Genomic DNA, 26,205 nt, shown 5'->3' with positions numbered 1-26,205 from the left:
TAATCTTCCTATTCTCTCTCTCATATTCATTTTACCCTCCTATGTCTTTCTCCATCTATTTTGCTTCCATCCATTACAACTTCCTTCCTCCCTCCATCCCTCATCCTCTCTTTGTTTTCATTCTGTCCTTCTCTCCCTCCTTTCTTCCCTCTCTCCATCCTTCCTACCTTGTTACCTCTCTCTCTCTCTCCTTTACTTCTCCTAATCTCTTCCATCAGTCTTTCCGTTCTTCCATCGTTTCCTCCCACCCCCTCTCCCACTTCTCTACTTAGTTTTCTATCCAGTCTGCTTCAACATGCATCCTTCATGAAGTGTTTGATGTCATATCTAATGGCCAAAGTATGATTCCAAAACAAAAGAAACCAACCGAGGATGCATCGGATGGTGACTTGACCATTGAGAATGAATGGGAAAGCCCAAGATTCATTGCAAGCATGACGCAGTACGTCCAACCAGTGCTACAGTCTGTAATACAGAGACATGAAACAGCTGGGAAATGAACTCCTGTGTGTTTTAGTTGAGTGCAGAACCTCAACCTCACCGTCCATCTTAAAATGTAAAGATGCGAGACGTTTGTTCTCTCCAAGGAAAAAAGATATCGACTTGATTTGGGTCTTGGATCGATCTTGGATTTGATGCTGTTTCTGTTGGTCCAGAACCGATTGCTCTTCCATCATTTCCACCAAGGGGCACGTTGCCTGATTAGAAGCGAACCAAGGCTTGTAAACAAAAGTCACATGGACTCACAAGCAGCTTGTTTACTGAAATTCCTGTAACTTTAGCTAACCGTGATGGACTTGTCTGCGCTCTTCTCTGGTGTTCATTCCAGTTACCGTATAAGAACACAGAAGAAATAGCTGAATATGGGCATCAGTCCAGACTGCGGTCTGCCTTTGCGTCATTGTGTTATGCTAGGCTTTCCAAGCATGAGGAACTGCTGCCTATCAGATGTCAACATCTGTCTGCTTCTACCCATAAAGCCTTGTGTTGATCCATTGTTCTCACCTGGACAAACAAACTGAACTAAAGCAGTAAACGCTGCAGAGTTTGAATAACATGCTTGGTGTGAACGCAGCTTTAACCTCTCCATCGTTCCCTGTCCCCCCCCAATCCATCTCTCTCCTTCCTCTCACTCCTGTCTTTCAATCCATATCTTCTTCCCTCCACCCTTCCCATCCCTCCCTCTTGCTTTCCTACCTTGTTTTCCATCCATTCTGCCTCGACAGTCACCGTGTCGTGATCCTGATGGTCCAGGGCTTCACACTCGGGACAGATACACACTCGATCAGTCCTGCAGTAAACCTGAAATCAGCGACAAGGTGCTGCAATGTCAGTTGTTTCCTTACCATGAAAGCATGAAACTTTCAGGTGTTTGGGGTGTTTGGGTTCCTAGAAACATTTAAAAATCTTCCAGTGGCGACAGAAGCATACTTATCCTTTACTTTCAAGAGGAATACCAAATCATCTGCTATTTCTACTAGGGTTTGACAACCATGTTTTTTTCAAGGCAGATATCGATACCAATATCTTTGGATTGTTAGCCGAAATCTTGTGCCGACATGTTTTAATGTCACCATTTTCATGCCAAAAATCCCCCAAATTACAAGCATTCACTTTTAACCCCAGATTTTTTGAAAAATTCTCTGAAACAGCATTTAGACCATCATGGGACACTAAAATTCTCCATTGAAACCAAGACTAATTAAATTATTTTTATCCTTTTTATTCAGGGATGTAGTGGAGGAGTTTACCCATGTTTTTAGTTTGACATGAATCTTTATTATATCAGTTCAAAATATAAGTTAAAATTGTATCAAAGTGATCTTAGTTAAATTGTGTATTTTAATTCAAAAAGCATAAATTAATATTTTTCTTAGCGTGACATTGATTTTTGTTTATATTTGTGGTTGTGATGCCTTATGATCACCGATCAGTTACATTCCTCCTTAGAAAGAAAAGTTCCAGAATAAAGCTCTGGTGACAGTAAGGACGTGTGTTTTGATTTGTTTTGGGGTGAAAGTGTCCTACCAGTATCCCCCTGCGGTGGATCTCACAGAGAGGCAGGGTCTGGCTGTTCGCCGCCCCGCTCACGGTGAACCGTCTCCGGCCGCTGGAGCGGGAGTAAGACAGGGGCGGCGCAGGAGGTCCGGGCGTGTGGTTCTGGGCCTGGAGTTGGGTCTGGAGTTGGGCCAGGGCGGCGATCGGACTCTCGTTCGGTACCGAGGACGCCAGAGGGACTGTGACGGCAGGGGTCAGAGGTGAAAACGACGTCAGGACAGGATCACCTTCCAAGACAGAAGATACAGGAGTTAGTATGAGAACAACCATGCAGGAGAGTGCTGTAGATATCTCTCTCAGAAAGGAGAGTCTCTCCCTGTATTCCACTAGATATTGAACATTTGAAAAACTGTAAACTATTAGGGCCACAAAAAAAAAAGATTTGATTTCTGAGATTAATCTGATAATTCTGAGAATAAAGTCAGAATTCTGAGATTCTGACAATTCTGAATTTAATCTGAGAATTCTGATTTTAACTCAGAATTCTAACTGTAAACTAAGTAAAATTCATTATGCACTGTTTGAATTTAGCTGAAGTTATTAACTATCTTAAAACGTTAACACACACAATAATTTAGATTTAGATTTAGGTTTAGTGCATGTGGTTAGAACCTCTGTCATATTGGAGATGGACGACATGACTGGCTGATATCCGATATTTAATAAAAGGCCGATATCAGCCTGATATATCAGTCTAACCCTAGTATCTAGACTTAGACTTAAACCTAATTCACATCACACAAGCCTACCGTGACCGTTCAGCATCACCGGCAACTTCGGCAGAGGCCGCGGCAGCTTCTTCCTCAACTCGTCAAACAAATCCTCCGGCATGCCTCCTTCTCCTCCTCCACCTCCTCCTCCTCCTCCTCCTATCCATCCTCCTCCTCCTCTCCCCCCTCTCTTCTCCCTCCCTACTCCTCCTCCTCCTCCTCCCCTCATGGATTTGAACTGTTCGGTGATCTCCCTCAGCGTCCGGTTGATCTGGAGGTCCGGTCGCTTCTGGAAGGTTTTCTTACACAGAGGACACTGGCATACCTGGGACAGAAAAGAGGGAAAGATGATGGGGGAGGAGAGGAAAGGGGAAGGAGGGAGGGAAGGAAAGGAGGAGGGAAAGAACAGAGGGAAGGAAAGCAGTAAGTAGAAGAGTGAAGATGTGAGGAAGAAGGATGTAAAGACGAAAGTAAGGAGGGAACGTCTTTAATCAGTGAGCACTTGCATACCATGCTAGTCAATAAAGGGACACACACACACACACACACACACACACACACACACACACACACACACACACCTTAGACCCGTCCCAGTATCGGCTGATGCAGGCCATGCAGTAGCTGTGGCCGCACGGTGTGGAGGACGGGTTGGTGAACACGTCCAGACAGATGGAGCACTGGAACTGCTCATCAGACAGGAAACTACCGCACAAGGACATCCTGTGTAGAGAGAGAGAGAGAGAGAGGGAGAGAGGGAGAGAGAGGGAGAGATACACATGAAATATTCATCTCTCTAAGTCTCTGACAGAGCTTGGGCCATATTTTTGAAGTGGTAATCCTCAAGATCTTGGTTTCTTTATTTTGGTGACATTTTTGGTCAGCCTGGTCTCATGATTGTGAAATGAGCACAATGTCTTAAAATGCAAATAATGTGCACCATGCACAAAAAGTGAAAAAAAATAAGTTTAACATAAAATAATTAAATGAAATATACATTCAACGCCAACAACCTGGATTAAATTCCCAACTCGTGAAGTTTTCTATTGTCAGTGAAGATTTAATTTTCAATGAAAATTTTTATTAAACCATGACTGAAACTTTACCCTAACTTTAACTTTATCTAACTAAACAGAACTGTTTGCCAACCTTCTCACATGACAAACACATGAAAATGGCATGTCTTATTCATGCTACTGTCACATGAGAGGGAGAGGGAGAGAGAGAGAGAGAGAGAGAGAGAGAGAGAGAGAGAGAGAAAGAGAGAGAGAGACAGAATACAGCTTTGTAGACTAAATCTAAAAGATCTATCGCAGTCTAAAAGAGAGCTATCTGAAAAAGCTTGTTGTGGTGTGGCTGTAGATCAGTTTAGCAATGAAGTTTATGAGCAAGTTCAATCAGGAAGACTAGACTACCTAATACCAACACCTCTCTAGTTTCATTCATGCTTTCTCTTTACCCAGTCAGAGTTGGCAAACACTCTCCCTCTTTTTGTTTTTCAGAGAACCAATCAGAGTTAGCCGACACTTTCCCTCTCTTTTCACACAGTCAGTCTCAGTGACTGGGAGTATGTCGTCACCTACTATGCTATTGTGTTACTCACGCATACATATTCATTCAACTATTCAATCAGTAACGGAAACTTTTTCCAATCCAAAGTGCATTACAGAACCGTAACTTCATATCATTTCAGTTTGGGTGGCTCCAGATGAGTTGGAACCTGCACCCCTGACAGCATTTGTGCGGCGCTCTATCCACTGAGCTGCAGAGGGAATTGAGCCCCTAACCCTCGCAGTGTTAGGACCTTCCTCTGCCCGAAACATTACCATTAAAATACACCTGTCTTATCAGGCTGAATCACAAAGTGGGGCTGCAACAGAGAAGAGCGTCTCATCTCCACTAATTCAATTTAAAATGAAATCCGCTCCGTCCAGAGAAAGCTGGACTCACCAGCGTTAGATCTTCTCCTCTCTCGTCTCTTTGGTTTCTTTGGTATAAAGTATCAGACCGGCTGGGTTGGGAAACATGAGCGAGCTGTGTGATGTTTACTGATTTCTGGGTACTGAATGCAATACACATTTCCAACAGCTACCTCTGGTTTCCCAGTGCAGCTTTAAAAAATGTAGACAATTTTAGAATCATTTATGGTGACTTCTGAGAGAGGCTTAATGCCTTAAATTACTTTAATAACAGTTGAAAGAATTGGAGCCTTGCTACAGACCACAGAAAACCACATCCAAATGGAAACACTTTTCAGTGTTTCAACTAACTTACAGCCACTACTACAACTTGATACAAGTTAAGGCTTTCTCAGACAAGGGAAGTGAACAGTTGGAGGATTTTTAAGTACAGCTGCTGATGTTTTGAACGGCAAAGAGTGAATGAGAGAGAGAGAGAGAGAGAGAGAGAGAGAGAGAGGGGGGAAGAATGAAAAGGGAAAGATCACAGTGAATTTTACTATTCCTTTTCTATCTAAGGGATTCAAAGTGGTAGGATTTACATCAATAAACTTTTTAAAAGCTGATGTTGGAGTGTGAGAACGACAGAAAAAGGAAGAAAAGGGGGAGAGAAAGAAAGGGGAGAAAGGGCGAGCGAAGTAGAAAGAGCTTAATGGAGGAAAGGTTAGTAATGTGAAAAAAATGGACACCTTATATAACACACACACACACACACACACACACACACACACGCACACATCTCTTGTTATTGTAAATCAGATTAAGGAGGTCAGAAGACTGTGTTTGTTCCGGAATGAAGTGGGGCAAGATTCTGTCCTACAAAACTGACATTATCGCTCACACACATAAACACACACACAGCACACACACACACACACACACACACACACACTGCTCATCACACAACATCAGAGTGTCACGATCACATATCTGTCTACACAAACAGACTCCTGTAGGTATTTGGGTTCAGCAGGCGTTCCTCTGTGATGAAAGATGTTGCGGTCGTATTTTATAGTTTGACAACCTGCTATTAAACTCTACAGTCTAATAGTCGAATATCATAAATTTAGCTTTAAACACAAATTCAAATATTCAGTTTCATATTTAAGTATCATTATATGTCATTAGGTATCACTAGGTTATGTTTTTATTCACCTGGCATGTTTTGTTACGCATATTTCTTCTCTTTTTTGTGTGTATTCTTCTTCTCATTGGTATTCTTTTAACAATCTTTTCATCTTTTCTGAATTATTTTAACCTAATCTGTATGTGATCTTAATATATGATTATATAATGTTCAATTCATAATATTAATTTTATTCTATATATCTGTAAATGCTGTTAATGTTTCTTGTGGACACCTGCAGGGAGGAACAGCTTCTACCTTGGTAGTAAGTGAGGCTGAGGACACAAGGGTTTCAGGGACTTTTCAAAATCCTTTGAAAATGCATTTCATCACATAATGACAGATTTCACAGATTATTTTGTCTGCATTGTCCGGATGGGACGGCCCAGTGTTCCTCTAGTGTGTCCCCAGCCTAATCCATTAGTCACCAACTCAAAAACAGATGATTATATCCACAAAAACATCTATTCTCTAAGCAAAGGTGTTCCTGCGACGTTAATAAACACCCATACTGTGCTTTAATATAATGTCAGCAACTGTTCTGTCTGAGTAGGTGTCAACTTTGTCACAATGTGGATCTGATTTTGGACTGAAACTTGAACGCAAACTGGCCTCAACCTTGGAGTCAACAGTGTCGTTTTCTTACACAAAATACACAAACTTGTTCTGGATTAATGAGCCTATCGTGTAATTGGTGTCTGAAATTCATAACTGCCCTTTTTCTCTCTAACAAATAATCTGAATCACATCCTTCTCTCTCATATTTTCCTCTTCTACTTGCTCCTAACACTTCTCCTGCCTTATTACATTTTTAAAAATCCACTTTTTCTTCCTGGCTCTTACTGTATTTTTTACCCATCACTTCTCCATCAAATATTATCGTTATTCTAGGGACAAAGGAATATCTGTTACTGTCATCACGCTGTTTTTGCCCTCTTGCGCTCTTCTCCTATTTGTAATGGTGACGATTTTAGGTAATTTTAGCTTTCTCTCTTTTTAAGTTCCTCTGGATACGCGTGTCAGGTTCGATTCCATTCCGAAATGGGAGAGTAGAACCAGGACTTGGCCGGCACCTTACCTGCTGGTCCAGGTGAGACTCGGGTGTTCAGATGTTTCAGTGTCCAGCTGAACTCCTTCAGGTGTGTGTTTCAATTTCCTGTAAAAAAAAAAATCTTTTAGGTGGAAAACGCTCCAGGGATGCACAGCTATAAATCCCTCTTTCTGTCTGCCTTCTTTCTTGATCCTTTGAGATTCGCCCTCTTGCCAAGTATCTCCCAAACACTCACACCCTCGCTTACCAAGTGTGTGTGTGCTCCTCGCTCAGTGAAATATATATATATATGTGTGTGTGAGTGTGTGTGAGGGCTAGCGTGCTTGTGATTTTCCTCTCCACCTGTGGCTAGTTGCACCACGCCCACTCACCTGTCTGTCTGTCTGCCAGCCCAGTTAATGTGGTAGGACTGGTTTTGCTTAAGGGGGTGGGTGGGGGACGTCCGATACCGACACACACACACACACACACACACACACACAAACACACACACACACACACACACACACACACAAAGCAGGTCAAACAGTCACAGCTGCTCACCCTATTTTTACTCAAAACTCAAACCATTTTTGTTTCTTGTCTATCTTGCTTCAGGCAGAGTCAACTTTAGTTTCCTCAGCACATGGGAACAATGTATCAGGTGCTTTAAAGTTTTTAACAATGAAATTCCATCGGCCTGTATGACTGTGGCTGCAATTATCATCACCATTACTTTGTAAAGATATTGTGATTCTGATTATTAGTTGCGATTATGAGTCCTGATGATTTGAGAACCAAAATTATTTCATTGCACTTTTGGCATCTTACTCTATATCAGCATCTTCATTACTTTCAAGGCGAGGCAAGTTTATTTATACAGCACATTTCGCACACAAAGGCAATTCAAAGTGCTTTACACAAGGTATATAAGACATTAGATAAGAAATACGGGATGAGATAAATAAAAATAAAAAATTAAAAGAGATAAAGTATATAAGAAGAGAGAATAAATAAAGAATTAAAATGCATTAAAAGAGAATAAAGAGAATAAAGATCAAGTTGCACTGTGGTTTCAACCACAGTGGACGTTGTAAAATTAAATGTAACGTTTCAACATTGCTGATATGCAAATACACTATGATTATTAAATGTGCATTAAGTAATCTATGACTTTTATTGACGCCTATTGGTGACTTTTGGGAATCGCAACATCTATAAAACTTCTCTATCTCCTACTACATAAGTCTCTAACACAACCCCCTCCATCCCCTTCAGCTACGGTGGCCTGTAGTTGACACAAACGTAGCAGTAGAGAGCAGTAAGCTAGCTAATTAGAGCAGAGATCCAACAGAAACATCCAGTGAAGAGCTAATATATCACCAAGCTAAACACTGGAATAACAAATCTGCTTTGTCATTTGCTTTTTTTGGCTTGAGAACGAGGCTTTTTAGCCTTCGTAGCTGAAATGTCCATCGTTTCTCACTACAACATCCTGCTGCTGCCTCTAATTATTTCCTTCATCGTCATGGTAACACAGCTAATGATTAATGCCTATGCGTTGTTATGACATGGCAGGAACTGTGCCATGGTTTCTGACTGTGCTCCATGACCAAGGCCCTCTGATGGTATGAAGAATAAAAGTAGCTCCCATTATCTGTCTGTCTGTTAGAGCTGTGGGAAACGTGATTGCTGTCAACTGCATGTTTGTGTGTGAAAGTGTCGGCTTCCTTCCGTCTTTTGTGTGTAGTGTGTGTGTGTGTCTATGTGCATGTGTGTCCAACCTGTGTTTCTTGTTGAGTGTGTTTCTGTGTTTGTGCGTGTCCATTCATGCGTTTGCGCCTTTTGTGCACATATGCTGTGATTGTCCTTTCCTTTCCTTTCCTGTATTTTTTTTTGTGTGTATGTGTATGTGTGTGTGTGTGTGTGTGTGTGCGTGTCTCTCTGCCTGTCACATCTCGCATTTTAATGTCTGTCATTCCTTTTTCCAAATGATCCGCTACCTCCAGAGAGATAAGGGGACTTTCCGACAGTTTGTACCCGAACAGAATGCACCTTTGCTGGGCTTCGCAGCAGAACATCTCCCTCAACGTTGTTGCCTTCAAGCACTCCATGTAAGCTCAGACGTCCGAGTTGTAAATACGGCTTGTCGTGCATTCAGGTGCTATTGGTCAGAAATAATGACAAAATGGACCATGTAGAAATGTTTTTTTTTTTAAGGTTGCTGTTGTTTCATTTTAAAAATCAAGCAGCACAGAGCTACTTTGTGTTGCAGCAGCAGAATGAAGAGAAGAAAATTTGCAATAGGCATACGATTGATGTTTTAATTACTTCACATGCTGAAAGTTGTTTTAGACAGAGAGAAAGAAACAACAATAACATATAACAGTGGAATACATTACATTTATCATCATTTGCCGACATCGCTTCCATGCTCTCTGCCTTTTCCCCCTCGAGACATTCCCATTTTCCCTAAATGCCACGTCTCGGAAACTTCGGTATCATAGGAAAGTCAGACTTTCCCAGCTGTATTTATCATTTTGTTGGGTCGTTTATGTGCGCTTAACTTGTAATTACAATCTTCCCGACACTAAGTGAAGGCAGCATCTGTCCTTGGGGGTCTGGTGTTTCCTTTTCTTGGGACAATCCTCAGGAAGACTATTGGATGTAAATATGGCCTTTAACTGATTGCTCCTGCTCTTTGGCTCCGCCCACAAAGGCAATTGTTTGGAAACATCAGGTTTTGCTTTCTACTCAGTTGTCAGCAGAAACAAATACAAGGACTTCCATTGTTACAACCTACCCCTGTAACGGGGTAAGTTGTAACACTTGCTGGGGTAAGTTGTAACAACAAGAGGGGAAAAACAAGCCCACACTATGGAATTTGCATTAGAACAGCTCTAATGAAAAATAGAGCTGTGACATTAAAGAACAACATGTCATCAGTCAGCGTGCATGTGTGTGTGTGTGTGTGTGTGTGCGTGTGTGCATGGGCTGTCTTTTGAACGAAATTAACTTAAATCTCAGTTGATTAAACTTAAATCTTAAATCAGTTAAAGCCTAATTGGTGGAACTGGTGTTTTTAGAACTAACCCCATGTTACAACCATCCCTGGTCTCCCCTACTAATCCGGAATTGAAGCAGGAGAAATGCATGATGGGCGACTTCTTTAATGCCTACCGCTGTGTGTGATTTGACCTCCATTTACATAGAAGACAGGCCTACAGGTAATTTTCCTTCACTTTATTATCTATTGATCAGCGGTACCAGCAGCGGCTTAACTCTTGTACATTCCACACTGTCGTCTCACTGTTGTTTTACAGCACAGGAGACGTCGCACCAGAGTCTTGAACCTCCATTTACATTTTAGCCAGTTAGCTGGCATTCTTATCCAGGACGGCTTACAGTGAGAAGGGCAGAAATTCAGTATTAAATTAAAATGACTTTTTCACCTTGTTAACTAATTCTCCATTTATTCACTATTATTATTCACTCTTTAATAAAAAATGCCAAAAATCTATCATCTATCTATCTAATCAAAATCCCATTGCTTTTACTTCAAGGAAATTTTTGTATTTTCATTGGATTCTTCATGGCGTACCAATTAGGCAAACATAAAAAACAACCAATAATATGTCACAGGTATTTTAAAGGTCCCATATTCTCCACTTTCCAGTGTTATATTTTGTGTCTTGAGGTCCATTCAAAGCTGTGTGTGTGGTGTCATGAACCAAAAACACTCTCAATCCATTTTTACACGTTCATTTTCCAGCATCTCTCTGAGCCTTACCAAGAACAGGCTGTTTCTGTCGCCGTGTCTTTAAGGCTCATTAATATTAACGACCCCTCTGTTCCGATTGGCTAACCGTTTTCAAGAGTAAACTAGTCAAAACCAGTTCTACAATACACACTAACATTAAGTCTATTCTTACATGATTGTCTCTAACAATGAACACTAGTCTGAGGCAAGGTTTTTATCGTTAACGAAAACTAACAAACTATCGAAAACTAGGTGTGAAAAAACATTTTCGTTAACTGAAATAAAAATAAAAACGAGGCTTTACAAAAAAAACGATAACTAACTGAAACTGTATTGTGTGTTTACAAAACTAACTAACATAAATTATAGAGAAAATGTCTTTAGTTTTCGTCTTTGTTAATTTATTTCATACATAAGCCTAGTATTTTTAATTTTTTGATCTCACCCCTGACAAATACCCCATATTATAAAAAAGACTAAAACTAACACTGAAACAAATAAAAACTAAACTAAAACTAAGCATTTTCAAAAAATAAAAACTAAACTAAACTAGCAAACCCGCTTTAAAAACTAATTAAAGCTAAACTGAAATTGAAAACAAAAAGTCAAAACGAAATAACAATAAAAAATTAATGAAAAATGCACAACTATAATAACCTTGGTCTGAGGGCTAAACTTCTAATATCATGTGGAAGTCACACATGCACTCATGACAGCTGCATGACTTCTTGTGATCATGTCCTGATCACATGAAGATCCTTTACTGAATACTCCACTATGATATTCAGGGCAAAGGACACAGTGTTCTAGTTTATTTCCTACACCTGTGACTCTAGCCGCTGTTCCCTGCCTTCCTGACTCATGTCCCATATGGCTGCTGGCACAATAAAAACCAAACCAGCGTCTTATTTATACACAGTGTTGAAAGAAATATTTCTAGGTCACAGAGTCAGGTCACAGTCCTAAAAACACACCCGATATGATGCATATTTGCACATGAAGAAGACACACACAGTCACACCCGCAAATATACACTCTAACATACAAGATCCCATGCAGTCACACACAAAGACACAGAAAAACACGCTATTAAAACATATATACACACACACACACATAAGCACATGTAAACATACAAACATACACACATGGATGCAATAAAACACAAACAGAAACACACACACACACACACCTAGATTTGAGAAACTGGTCTAGACACTTGCCCTGAAAGTATGAGTGTGTGTGTTCATGTTTGTGACTGTCTGTGTGTGTGTGTGTGTCATTGTGTGTGTGTTTGACTCACTGATTGACTCACTAATGAATTCCAGTGAGTGATGAATTAAGGTCAACAGATTGTTATTACGGTCAATAAATATGAGTAAGCATTTTAGAGGGCCAGTCCTGTTTATTTCATTATTTCATCATCATGGCTTCATGGCACCAGACAACATTACGTCTGCAATTACGAAATATGCCAAACAGATATTCACCATAGCAGGTTTACAGAATTACTAACATGCAGATTATTAATCAAACAATTCTTTGGGTATGAATCATTGTCAACAAGTGGGACAGTGAGTTAAAGCTAGTACGTTTTTGCTATTGACTTATCAACAATATAAAAGACAGAATACCAGCATTTGATTTTAGGTTTTTATATTAAATAATGTTAAACTGTGTTAAAACAATTACACTAGCAAACTGACCCAATACTTACATGACTGACTGTATCAATATCCAGCTATTAACTGTTGAAAATGTGTGCTAAAATATATATATACAGTACTGTGCAAAAGTCTTAGGCACCCAAGAGTTTTTGTATAAATTGTCTTAGATGTTTATTCATTTTGTTTCTGCATTAGTGTGTCAGTAGACTGCTCTTTATAGTACATTTTTTGATATTTAAAAACTTTTCATTTAATTATTTTTGAAAGCATCTTCCCTTTACTTTTTTTTCTTTTACATGTGCCTAAGACTTTTGCACAGTACTGTATATATTTTTTATTTTACATGTTTAGTGACAGTTTCCTAGCTGGAAATACTGCTGAATATGGAGGAACAGGATATAAGTAGGTGAAATGTGAATTAGGTCACAGAGGGTGCAGCTACCTCCTCTCTGTTAACTGATCTTAACACAACACAAGTACAGCTAGTTGTTTTTCCTAATTACAAACCAAACCAGTGGCTTGGTGGTGAGTGAGTGAGTATCCACCTCGATACTGGGAGGTTTGGGGTTCGGTAGCTCGTTGACTCATACTGAAGACAAAAAGACATGGACCAAATTCTTGTTGGTTAACAATTCGTATCACAGTTTTCTTCACAAAGTGCTGTAAAATAAAAAGAAGTAAACAAACGATCAGCTCTAATAAAGGGAAGACGTGTTCCATTAGCTCCTTAAAGCCTACTCAATAAAATTTACATACCAATAAACAACAATAAACAAATGTTGCAAGTGATTTTTCCCACCAGCCTTTCACTCCTTCCACCATCTGCAGTCCCTCCCTGCGTTATGTCCCACCACAACATCCTGTCTCAACCGGGAATACACTATGAATTATGGAAGCAAAACACCATCGAAATGCCATTACTATAATATATTCCTGTTTTCAAATGTTGGATATGTCACTTTGCAAAGAGACTCTTCACTTGTTCACTCATCTAATCTGCTTCACACCACAGAAACAGGAGACAACTTTTCTACCAAGCACTTCTCTCATCAAACACCATTCATCATTCTTGGGATAAAGGAATATTTGCTCCGTCTATTATCTGGACACTGTGGCTCTGACCCTTCAACTCTCTACCGCTGGTTTGTAATGTAATGTTGGTTTAGGGAGTTTATTCTACTATTGCACTTATTCTAAGTTGCTCCGGATAAGAGCTTGTGTTTTAGGCATTTTAAATGTTTTCATTATCAGCAGTTTGGCCCAGTCTCACGGTGATTAGAAATGTTCTGCATGTTGGAAACAATCTCAGAAGTCACTAATAGTAAAAACAAAACTGAAAAAAAAAAAACAGAGATAAGAAATATCTGCAACATATTGATGGACATGATAAAGTGATTAATTGGTTTGTGCTAAGCTACTCCCTGGGAAAAGCAAATACACACACACACACACACACACACACACACACACACATATAGCTCAGTACTGATTACTTTTGTGACCTTTTCATCCAAAGCGTTTGACTGTGTTACTTAACAATTTAATTATTTCCCAGATGCTTTTATCCGAAGTCATATTTAATTGTCGTTTATAACAGTTTGTCAGCTTTGCGCAAATTTGTTTTGCAACACATTCTGATAACAACGGCACTGCTTCAGGGGCGGAGGTGGGAAGTAACTAAGTACTCAAGTACTTTCCATTTTGTGAGACTTTCTACTTTTCCTCCACTACATTTCAGAGGGCAGTATTGTACTTTTTCCTCCACTACATTTATCTGACAGCTACGGTTACTAGTTACTTTGCAGAATAAGGTTTTACATGCAAAACATATGATAAGCTCATAAAATATGTTGCATTGTTAGAGTTTAAACTCCCCAACAGTATATGGAGCAGTTAGACCGACAACATTAAAATACTTCTGACAGGTTCATGCTTCAATAATTTAACACTCTGAAAGAATGACGACTTTTACTTTTGACACTTAAGTACATTTTACTGCTAATACTTACACTTAAGTAAACTTTTGAATGCAGAACCTTTACTTTTAATGAAGTATTTTTCCATTAAGGTGTTGCATGTAGTACAGGATTTGAGTACTTTTTCCACCACTGTTCAGGGGTGGAGAACCAACACCAGTTTCTGCTGAGATCTGGAGTTCAAAGTTTCAAAGGAGAGAGATTCTCATATTCCACTAATCTGCTTCCAGCCTACAGCTGAGAGAGAGGCCGAGCTCTCCAAACCTGTTTTCTACTGCTGAGGAAGACATGGAAAAGTACCTCTACTAAGCAACATTCCTATATGCGCTCAGTTACTTTTGACCCATATTTACACCTTAAACGTGCCGAAAAAACTCATGAATACTGAATCTGCTTCACCATTATAAGATTAAACTCTGAAGTAACATCTTGGGTGTTTCTCTCAGAAATGTGAGCTTGGAATGTGCAAACATCCAAATCTCATAGATAACATTGACCATGTGGCCTTGACATTATAATAATAACTTGTTGTCTTCTAGATCAGTGGTTCTCAACGTGGGGTCCAGGGACCACCAGGGGTCCTTGAGGGGGTTTCAGGAGGTCCGAAGCAAATTGATGAATTGTTAAACTTCACCATTATTTAACTGAGAATGTAGAAGAATGACTGTTTTGATCATAGTTTCTCTGTTATCTCTCTTCCTACAACACAGACAGTCATGGAATTCTGGACAAAATCATATCTAACAATACAAAATATTCAACAAACAAAATCTCATCAAATGGGGGTCCATGGCTCTAATGTGGACTAAATTAGGGGTCCTTGATAATATGAAAAACATTGAGAATCACTGTTCTAGAAGAAGGGGGTCACCTCTTATTACGCTCCTTTAAGTGCTACAACTATAATTATCATTGGTTGTTCAGTTTTGTTTTACCAATAGCTTTATTATATTCTATCTGTATTAGCATAATCATGAATATTCAACACTATAAAACTCCAGATTGTGGGTTCCTGTGCCTAACCCAAACTGCCACTCTCCTCCCAAGTTTTTTCCCACAATACCCTGGGAGGGAAGTCGGTCACATCGATATCACACCACAATTCTCCTTTAGTAGCATAAAAGATTTTGGACAAGCTTTCCATTTCACTGCAACCCTAACTCCTCTCTATCCTTCATTGTTTTTTCTTTCTTAATATGAGATTGAATTCTTGATTTTACATTAAGCTACGCGTCATCAAAGCTCCCAGATGGGAATGTGTCATGTACAAAAGTGATGCAGGGTGTTGCTGAAGAAGAGTTCATCAAAGGTGTGTGTGTGTGTGTGTGTGTGTGTGTGTGTGCGTGTGTGTGCTTTACAAAGACAAGTGCATAAAACAGAGGTAATAAAGCACAAGCAGAAGGACAGCACAGTAAAATCCAGGCAAAAGCGCATGACAGGAAAACAGAAAATAGAAAAAAACAATTCAACCAAAGCGATGAAAAGTAAGTAAAGGCAAAAAAAAGAAATAAAAAACAACAGGAGAGAAACAATCTACAAATCTTAGTTATTTTAATCTCTACTCTTAAAGTACATTTTATTCAAATTGTTGACATACACAGACACATGGCTGGATTGATAAATAGCAAAGATTCTCTCAAAGTTTTGATATCCCAAATCATTCAAACAAAAGACATTTTTCTCTAGCCTATAAAAATCTAACTCTAACATAAATGAACTGCCGTCTCCTCTGTAACCTGGAGCAACAGAACAGCATTATTGTTCTCCATGGCAACAGAAGACGAAGCGGCAAAGGTGCGATGCTGTTCAGCTCCTCGTTCTCGTTAACTTTCGTTCTGTGCGAGTTTCCCTCCACAGGACGGACATAATACTTCACATGGAGGCTGCCTCTCAGGGTGGAGAGAGGAGTTCACACACTTCTGAAGTGAGACTCAGCAAATGTAGGCCTACCCTCTGGCGGCCATATTGGAGGTCCTCAGCTCTTAGGCAACAATGACTGAGAAAAGCACATTGTGTTTCTAAATGTGCAACTTTCTGTGCTGTTTTTGACTGGGAACTGATCATTTCATCACTGATCCATCTGACTGATTTTGTGTTTAGATAATGTCAGCTTGTATAGTAGGCTATCTGGTCAGCTAACCATCACTGTCTTGTTGTAAACTCATCTGATTTGCACACTAGCTAACATATCTAGTAGAAACTAGAATTAGTGGCTAGCAGTTGAATCGAACATTAACATTATTTTCTTTGCTAAATGAGCCTGCTGGCTAGTTAGCTAGCTAACAAAGCCCAAAACCAAGAGTTAGTTCAGGTTAGCTGAGCTGATTCTGCTCAAGCTACAACTTGTACTGCTTTGAAATAGAGACTAGGACCAAAGGGCAAGAGCTAAACAATCCAGTTTACTGTGTCACAGTAACCTAAATTCGGAAACAAATTTACCTTATCAGACTATTCACTTTTACTTATTACATTACTGAATGGATCTACAGCCACACCACAACATGTTTTTCATATCTCTCTCTTTTTCTAGCCTGCATATTTAGACATTATTCGCCTACAGCCAGTTCTCCAATGGACCTCCATGACGGCTCCATACATAGGTGCTAAGAAATGTGTGATTTCGCCACTGCAAAGCCTCTGTACTGTCGGCTGTGTTCTCTTCTCAATGAGAACAAAATGCCTGAAGTCTCCATATAGACGAACGCCTATTATTCTTTACATTCCTTCCATGAGCGCCTGCTTCTTCCTGATCGGCTTCTGGCTCTGAACTGCGTTGTTGTTGTTGCTGTTGACACTGCTGGCTCTCTTCATCTGGTACACCACCTTAGCCGCCTCGTCAGAGAGCATCTGCAGGGGGGGAAGGAAGACATGTGTCTGTCTGAAGGGAAGTTTTTCAAACAAATGATGACACAATATGCATGTGTGTGTGTGAGGGAGAGAGAGAGAGAGAGAGAATATGTTTGCAAGACCAAAAGGTCGATCAGTTTCCCCATGGACTGATCAGCTGATTGATTACCAGGGATTCTGTGGTGAGGTCGTTGCAGATGGTCGTCATGGTGTCCATCCAGTTGCCATAGATACTCTCCTCCTTATGGATAGGCCTCTGCTTCCTGGTGTGGGGGGGCAGAGAATCAGAATCAGAATCAGAATCAGAATCAGAATAACGTTTATTGCCAAGTAAGTTTTCACAGTACAAGGAATTTGCTTTGGCATGGAGGTGCATACAATAAACATAAACATAATAAAATAAAATAAAAATAATAATAATACAATTAAAAATATAATAAAAAATATAATAAGAAATAAGAAATAAAAATATGTACAAATATATATGTGCAATAGTGAATGAAATGTACAGTTTGTACAGGTATGTGCAAAAATTTTTCAAAGAATGTGCAAAGGTATGGGGGGGGGGGGATAAGGGACTGTGTCAGTGGGGGTCCCGGGCCTTGTTGATGAGGCCAGCTGCAGACGGGAAGAAACTGTTCTTGTGGCGTGAGGTTTTGGTCCTGATGGACCGCAGCCTCCTGCCAGAGGGGAGCGTTTCAAAAAGTTTGTGTCCAGGGTGAGAGGGGTCGGCCACAATCTTTCTTGCTCGCCTCAGGGTCCTGGAGGCGTACAGGTCCTGGAGGGAAGGCAGATTGCAGCCAATCACCTTCTCAGCAGAGCGAATGATACGCTGCAGTCTGCCCTTGTCCTTGGCAGTGGCAGCAGCGTACCAGATGGTGATGGAGGAGGTGAGGATGGACTCAATGATGGAGGTGTAGAAGTGCACCATCATCGTCTTCGGCAGGTTGAACTTCCTCAGCTGCCGCAGAAAGTACATCCTCTGCTGCGCTTTTTTGGTGAGGGAGCTGATGTTCAGCTCCCACTTGAGGTCCTGGGTGATGATGGAGCCCAGGAAGCGGAAGGACTCCACAGTGTCGACGGGGGAGTCTCTCAGGGTGATGGGGGTGAGTGGGGCTGGGTTCTTCCTGTAGTCCACAACCATCTCCACTGTCTTCACAGCGTTGAGCTCCAGGTTGTTCAGTGCGCACCAGGACACCAGGCGGTCGATCTCCTGCCTGTAGGCTGACTCATCCCCACCAGAGATGAGCCCAATGAGGGTGGTGTCGTCCGCGAACTTCAGGAGCTTGACAGACTGGTGACTAGAGGTGCAGCTGTTGGTGTACAGGGAGAAGAGTAGAGGGGAAAGAACACAGCCTTGGGGGGAACCGGTGCTGATGGTCCGGGAGTCAGAGACATGTTTTCCCAGCTTCACGTGCTGCTTTCTGTCCGACAGAAAGTCTGTGATCCACCTGCAGGTGGAGTCAGGCACACTCAGCTGGGAGAGCTTGTCCTGTAGCAGAGCCGGGATGATAGTGTTAAAGGCAGAGCTGAAGTCCACAAACAGGATCCTGGCGTAGGTTCCTGAGGAGTCCAGGTGCTGGAGGATGAAGTGGAGGGCCATGTTTATTGCGTCGTCTACAGACCTGTTGGCTCTGTAGGCGAACTGCAGGGGGTCCAGGATGGGGTCAGTGAAGTTTTTGAGGTGTGACAGCACAAGGCGTTCAAAAGACTTCATCACCACAGAGGTCAGGGCGACGGGTCTGTAGTCATTAAGTCCTGTGGTCCTTGGCTTTTTGGGGACAGGGATGATGGTGGAGGTCTTGAAGCAGGCTGGAACGTGGCATGTCTCCAGTGAGGTGTTGAAAATGTCTGTGAACACCGGTGACAGCTGATCGGCACAGTGCTTCAGGGTGGATGGAGAGACAGAGTCTGGCCCGGCTGCTTTGCGGGGGTTCTGTCTCTTGAAAAGCCTGTTAACGTCCCTGTCCAGGATGGAGAAAGTCGTCACTGTGGTGGGGGGGGAGGGGGGCTCTGGGGTGGGCAGCTGTGGAGAGGTGTCAGGACTGTCCCATTGTCTTTCAAAGCGGCAGTAGAACTCATTCAGGTTGTTGGCCAGGCGCAAGTCGTTAGCAGAGTGGGGGGCTCTAGGTTTGTAGTTGGTGATCTGTCTGAGCCCTTTCCAGACAGAAGCAGAGTCGTTGGCTGAGAACTGGTGTTGGAGTTTCTCAGAGTACAGTCGTTTAGCTTCTCTCACCGCCTTGCTAAACCTGTACTTTGACTCTATAAACCTGACTCTGTCCCCACTCCTAAACGCCTCTTCCTTCTCTGACCTTAGCTGTCTGAGTTTGGCTGTGAACCAGGGTTTGTCGTTGTTGTACCTCACCGTAGTGCGTGATGGTACACAACTGTCCTCACAGAAGCTGATGTATGATGTCACAGCCTCTGTGTACTCGTCCAGACTGTTGGTAGCAGTCCTGAAAACCTCCCAGTCAGTGCAGTCCAAGCACGCCTGAAGATCTTCCACAGCTTCACTGGTCCACTTTTTTGATGTCCTCACCACAGGTTTGCAGAGCTTTAATTTCTGCCTGTAAGCAGGAATCAGGTGGATCATGACGTGGTCAGAGTGTCCCAGTGCAGCGCGGGGAACGGCGTGATAGGCACTGCTTACTGTGGTGTAACAGTGATCCAGAGTGTTCTCCTCTCTGGTCGGGCATTTAATAAACTGTCTGGAAGAATGTTGTCATCAACACACACACACACACACACACACACACACACACACACCATCCTATCATCGCCCCACCAAAACGAAAACGCAAGAAGATGAAATATATCCACACACACCTCGATCCTTTACACACACAATGCTGTCACCACCCTATTGCACCTGAAACACTCACACACACACACACACACGACAGCTACATGAAATTATAGGGTAATTTTCTGACATTTCTATGATGATTATATTGTAAGAAAAGTTAATCTATGCTTCTAATGGGCTTCTAATCTGTTTATAATGCATCACAATACACTTCAGCTACCATTACCGGCCATTTCTGTGCAGCCATTGTGCGTCCCTCTTGGTAAATGTCTAATTTAGCTCAAACCGAGAGGCGAAAGTGCTCAACATCTCATACCTGATGTCTTTGAGCAGGTCCTGCTGTGCTTTCAGCTGCCTCTGTGCCTCCTGCACCTGGCCCTCCATAGTTAGCCTGGCACACAGCTGGGCACAGTGGACGCCCAGCACCGCCATGTTCAGACTAGCAGCCCAGACACGACTGGAGAGGGAGGAAGATAGAGGCGGGGAAAAAAGACAAGAGACAGGCAAATGAATTGTTTTTCATGATTAGAAATTGCCATTTACTGTTATAGACCATGTTAGACTGAGAGAGAGAGAGAGAGAGGGGGGGGGGGGGGGGGGGGGGGGGAGTCTGTCTCTCTCTTTTAATGTTTGTTTGTTTTCCATGTTGGATGTTCTTTATTATTGTTAGGCTATTTTTACTACTGCATTTTTTGTATTTTTTATTTTTTTTAAATCATTACACAATTTGATGCTTTGGCAATATGATAATACTTGTCATGCCAATAAAGCTAATTTGAATTTGAGAAGAAGAGCGAGTCAAATAGGGAGTGAGACAGACGAGAAAACAACAAAAGGAGGAGGGAGTGAAAATGAGAAGGAGGAGGAAAAGGAAGTGGAAATAGAGAAATAAATAGATTTCTTTGTGTAATTCTCAGGTAATTTGCTTGCAAGTGGTGACGTCCAGACTGGAATATTCCACGGGGAAAAATTGTTTTGGTCGATGTTGACTAATCACTGCTCAACCATGAGTTGCACTTTTGCAAGAAGTTATTGTTTACGCTGCCCACACCTCTCTCTCTCTCTCTCTCTCTCTCTCACACACACACACACACACACACACACACGCACACAGTGTGTGTACCTGCTGATGGTAACTTGTCGTTGTTCAGTAATGATGCGTGTGACTCTCTGTTGGTCTCTGGTCTTGAAGCTCAGTTGGAGCTGGAAAGGAAGTCTGTCCCTCTGGAGAAAACCTGTTACACACACACACACACACACACACACACACACACACACACACAAATCAAATCAAAAATTATTCATGAAGCATATTCTATAAATCAAATGAGGCACAAATTACATTATACCACAACCAAAGGGCATAATCCGTTCAATTACTATAATACTGTAACAACAACAACAGTGTGTGTGTGTGTGTGTGTGTGTGTGTGTGTGTGTGTGTCCTTACCCTCCACACTCTCTGGTTTGACAGCGAACTGGAAGGTGATCTCCAGCCCTTCTGTCACATTCCCGATCTCTCTGACCAGCTTGTGATTACTGTCGTCCTCATAGGGAAAATACCTGCAGAGAGAGAAAGAGATGGAAAAATCAATATACTGACTAACTGATTAAAAAAGTAGAAGTTTCCTAGTTATACAACGGAGAGAGGCAGAGGGAGAAGGAGGTAGAGAAAGGATGTCTTGCATATTTAAACTGCATACAAACTGCATATAAAGTCGCCTACTATCACTCAGCATAGTCTAGGGACACATGGATGATTTTGGTGTATTCATTCAACTGTATTTTTAGTGTCAATCGCTACTCACACTCCATCAGGAGCTAGCAGCGTTGCCGTGGCTCCCGTTGCCAGGACGTTGTCCACCATATCTGACTGGATCTCTGTTGCCACGGTACCGATGTTGACGATGTTCACCTGTGCAGGTGAGAGACAAGACGGGTTCATAGAACAAACAAGGCAATGGAGGATTTTGGAGAGTAAATTTATTAAAACATACAAAAGCAGTTTTAACAAAGGTTTAAAACTTTAAAGCTTTAACAAAGGAGGTTTGAAGGATGTCACAGAATGATGGAGTGTGAGACTCAGACAGATTGGTAGAAAGTAAAAAAGATAGACAAAAGATATAGCAAAAAAAAAAAAAAAAAAATCCAAATGTGAGCAAACAGACAGATTAATATAGAGAAATACCAAATGTGAGATACAAAATGTGTCAAAATGTGAGAAGACAGACAGGCTTACAGGAAAACAAAGGGACAGAGAGTTCTACTGTTAGGAAGAGGGACTAAGTATCCCGGCATACTGTGAACACATTGAGACAAAAGAAAAGAAGGAACAGGGAAGTCAGTCTGTCAACCAGTCAGTCAACCAGCACAACCAAAAACAACAAAACACCCATTCCTGGCACCGGCACACACATAACACCACATCACATCACATCGGCCATTCCACACATCCTCAGCATTATTGAGCCAAACGTAGGTTGACTAGGCACCAATATTCCCTTTCAGCAACGCGGATGTACTCTTGTTCCCAGTAACCCAACCTAAGTCTTTGTTACAGAAAACATTGAGAAATTGAAGTCTTTTGTTCCACAATGAGATCTCCACCATTTGAATATGTCAACACCTATCCTCACAAAATGATAGCAAAATCAAAACAAATCATGGTACTTTTTAAAGGATAGTCGGCAAATCAGGCCTTAGTTTACCAAAGGTTAATGTTTTCACAGAATAATCCTCTATATTGTAGAAATGCTGAATTATGAATTTCAGCTAGAATTTTGAAATGACGTCTTCAAAAACTGCTTGTCATAATCATTGGATAATGTCCAATCTGTAAAGCCTAAAAATGCTGGCTATGTATCTTTGCCTTAAGCTACTTGTAAAAGAATTCCTGGCACAGACATTAAATTACGTAACACTGGTGTTGTGGTGGTGGTGATGATGGTACTGACGCTATGATACACATGCTACTCTTAGCTATATTTAAAAGCATTTTTGGCACAGACACTATTTACACCACATTATTGCTCATAAAGGTATCAATCATGTCAAGCCCAATCAAATTCATTACTGAAGTGCTTTTAAAAAAACAGGTTCATCACAAAATGCTCTGCAGAGAATAAAGGACAAGTTAACACAAGAGATAATAAAAACGAAGAATAATAAACAAGAGAGAGAACAAGTACACCTCAAGCTGCAAGTGCTTGTGCATGCGTATCTGTGTGTGTTTGTGTGTGTGTGTGTGTGTGTGTGTGTGTGTGTGTTTGGGTGAGTGTGTGGGACATACAGCAATGCTATTACATAATCAGCTGTGGATAAACCATGCCAACTTTTCCACACTGACAAAATAAGGAACACACCAAGTGTTTTGGCAGATTGGTCCATTGGTCAATTTACCTGTTAAATGATTAGAAGTACACCAAACTCATCCATGTGTCCCCGGTAGATCATTCACAATGGTGCTCCATGCTAACTATTTAGCATTCACTGTGTTGAGTGACAATAGGTGACTAGCATTACCCTTTTTTAGAAAAAAAAAAGGTTTATATTATATGGGTTTTAGAGTGATGAATTTTAAAGATGAAACATCATTAACTCAAAGTTGATGTAGAGATTCTTAGCTGTGATTCTTAGCTGTACACAGCTAAGTCCCAGGTTTTTCAGATCAGTATTAGATTTAGAGCTACTACAAGTTCTCATTTTCTCAATTTTGACATATCATTAGTGTTATGTCCTATTATAACTCAACATAGTGTATGCCAAAGTGTTAGCATGGAGCTTCTATCACTCAACATAGTGTATGCCAAAGTGTTAGCATGGAGCTTCTATCACTCAACATAGTGTATGCCAAAGTGTTAGCATGGAGCTTCTATCACTCAACATAGTGTATGCTAAAGTGTTAGCATGGAGCTTCTATCACTCAACATAGTGTATGCCAAAGTGTTAGCATGGAGCTTCTATCACTCAACATAGTGTATGCAAAAGTGTTAGCATTGAGCTACTATCACTCAACATAGTGTATGCTAAAGTGTTAGCATGGAGCCTCCTATCACTCAACACAGTGTATGCTAAAGTGTTAGCATGGAGCCTCCTATCACTCAACACAGTGTATGCTAAAGTGTTAGCATTGAGCTACTATCACTCAACATAGTGTATGCTAAAGTGTTAGCATGGAGCCTCCTATCACTCAACACAGTTTACGCTAAAGTGTTAGCATGGAGCCTCCTATCACTCAACACAGTTTACGCTAAAGTGTTAGCATGGAACACTGGAGCCAATGATCTACCCGGGACACATGGATGATTTTTGTGTCTACATTCTCATCACTTAAAAGGTAAGTAGATTGACAGGGCAATCTCCCAAAAACATAGTGTTTTTTAAAGATAATGATACAGAAGCAAAGGTTTGAGGTAGGCTACTCTCTGTACCGAGATTACAGCAATCCTGTCACTCTCCTACCATGGCCTTCATGGCACAGCTTGTACTGCTTAACGTGCTATATCTGATCTAGCCCTCTGTTGTTTTTTGTCCTGTGAAGCTGTGGCACAGTTTGTCCTGTAGTAATATTTTATCAGAAGGATCTTAAGTACGCTGGTATCATAACTCGCTCTTCCTCAAAACAATGTCATTGTTGTTTCAGATACCTATTCGTTCTCATGGCGTTATCTGTTTTGGGCTTAGTTCCCACGACATTCAGAGGCACATACACAGCTGTGCCACTGAAAGTGGAGAGGGTAAACAGTCCCCAGTTCAGGCTGACAGAGGGTTCAATAAGATAATGTTGACAGGTGAGGTGACAAATGGAGATTAAAGTGACACCTACTGTTCCAGAATGAAAGATAGTGGGTAACTTAAGTCTTTAGTTTAAAAATCATAACCCTTTTACAGACTATTTCAAAGATATTGAATGATCAAGTTCAGGTAGTTATTTTTTCCAGAATGGATCAATAGCATTATGGAAGAACTTGTAAACATCAATAGTGTTCGAGGAAGTAAAAACTAAACTAGGAAGTAAAAACTAAAAACTAAATCCTGTATGATTAAAAAAGCTCCATCTTAAAGAATAATCTCCAACCCCCACAAAACAATCACCAGATGGATGACTGAGAAGCTTTCCAGGATCAACAAGAAAGACGAGTGCTATCTGCTCTCAACTCTGACCTTCCGGGGAGATACTATCATGTTTAGGTAGCTCCACAGGTGTATGTTATTTGTGTAGCTACTGCAAGTCCCTGACAAGCTTATACACATTTTTTTCTAAACTAGCTATCATAGATCGTCTAGTGTCTCTGCTTTCGGCTGAACGTTGACCCAGATGCCAGGAATGCCCAACAAAATGCCTAGATCCTGTTGTGGTAAACAAGTGTTGGTATGTAGCATTAGTGTTGGAGCCATTTCAGTTTTCTTAGGAGTCATGTAAATAGTTAATGTATTATGGACATTTGTCTTGCTATTTAGGATTGGTAACATACTGTATATCTATGTTACACATGTTTACTTCCGTCAAGAGTATTCATCTACCCCACATCCAAGTTTCAGCTAAGAGAGAGAACGAGAGAGAAAGAGAGAGGGATAGAGAAAGGAAGAAGGAAAGACAGAAAAATCAAGAAAGATGGGGAGGCAGATTGGACTTTTAGTTCTACAAACATTTCTCAGAAGCAGAGCTGCTCTGGAGGAAGAAATAATCTCATTGGTTGAGTTAAACCTCAGAGTTAAACCTTTGGCGGAGCCAAAGAACCACAGTTTTTCATAGAGTTGTTGTTAGTTAGGCTAAAAGGCAAATTTGGCAAAGAAGGAACTCTGGTCACAATATGAATAAAATATAAATGGTAATGCCTTCTTCTTTCATTCTTTCATGACCATGACATTCATGATGTTGAAGCTTGGCAGCTAGCTAACTAGCTTACCTAGCTAGCTATAGGCTAGTATGGCTAGTTTGAACTTGAAGGTCAGCTAGCTAACTAGATAACTTAGTATGGATAGATTGTATTTTTTCAGTTAGTAGCAGAGCGCTAGGCTTCATAATATTAGCTTCCTCCTCTCTTACCTCTTGTCTTTTTCACTGAGCTTCAGTCTGATGTTACCTAGCCAGAAAAACTGTGGTTCTTTGGCTCCGGCCACTGAGGTTTAACTCAACCAATCAGATTATTTCTGTCTCTGAGAAATGTTTGTAGAAAACTCCAAATTAAAAACTTTAGTGTCAATCGCTAAAACTCCAATTAGCGATGGAGAGCAACAGATTCAGAGATACAACAGAGACACACA

General features: G+C 41.0%; 2 protein-coding genes across 2 annotated transcripts; both read right to left on the bottom strand.

Annotated features, from left to right (window-relative positions):
- Positions 1 to 1,197: 1,197 nt before the first annotated feature.
- Positions 1,198 to 7,170, bottom strand: LOC139666843 (E3 ubiquitin-protein ligase TRIM47-like; the record flags this gene model as incomplete). Its single annotated transcript, XM_071546178.1, has 5 exons — positions 6,931 to 7,170; positions 3,350 to 3,491; positions 2,808 to 3,093; positions 2,029 to 2,285; positions 1,198 to 1,302 (listed from the first exon to the last, which is right to left on the bottom strand). Coding segments are annotated over exons 2-5 (789 nt in total), but the record flags the coding sequence as incomplete, so codon positions are not given.
- An 8,681-nt stretch (positions 7,171 to 15,851) lies between these two features.
- On the bottom strand, positions 15,852 to 21,853 carry LOC139666844 (uncharacterized; the record flags this gene model as incomplete). Its single annotated transcript, XM_071546179.1, has 6 exons — positions 15,852 to 17,132; positions 17,302 to 17,395; positions 20,255 to 20,395; positions 21,062 to 21,173; positions 21,389 to 21,501; positions 21,747 to 21,853. Coding segments are annotated over 6 exons (699 nt in total), but the record flags the coding sequence as incomplete, so codon positions are not given.
- Positions 21,854 to 26,205: the final 4,352 nt, after the last annotated feature.

The sequence above is a fragment of the Centroberyx affinis genome, unplaced genomic scaffold (assembly GCF_046629955.1).
Source record: "Centroberyx affinis isolate AG114_WGS23_722 - 3 ecotype Tasmania unplaced genomic scaffold, CSIRO-AGI_Caff_v1 ptg005161l_1, whole genome shotgun sequence".
NCBI classification, from domain to species: Eukaryota; Metazoa; Chordata; class Actinopteri; order Beryciformes; family Berycidae; genus Centroberyx; species Centroberyx affinis.
This window is presented reverse-complemented; position numbering and strand designations above follow the sequence as displayed.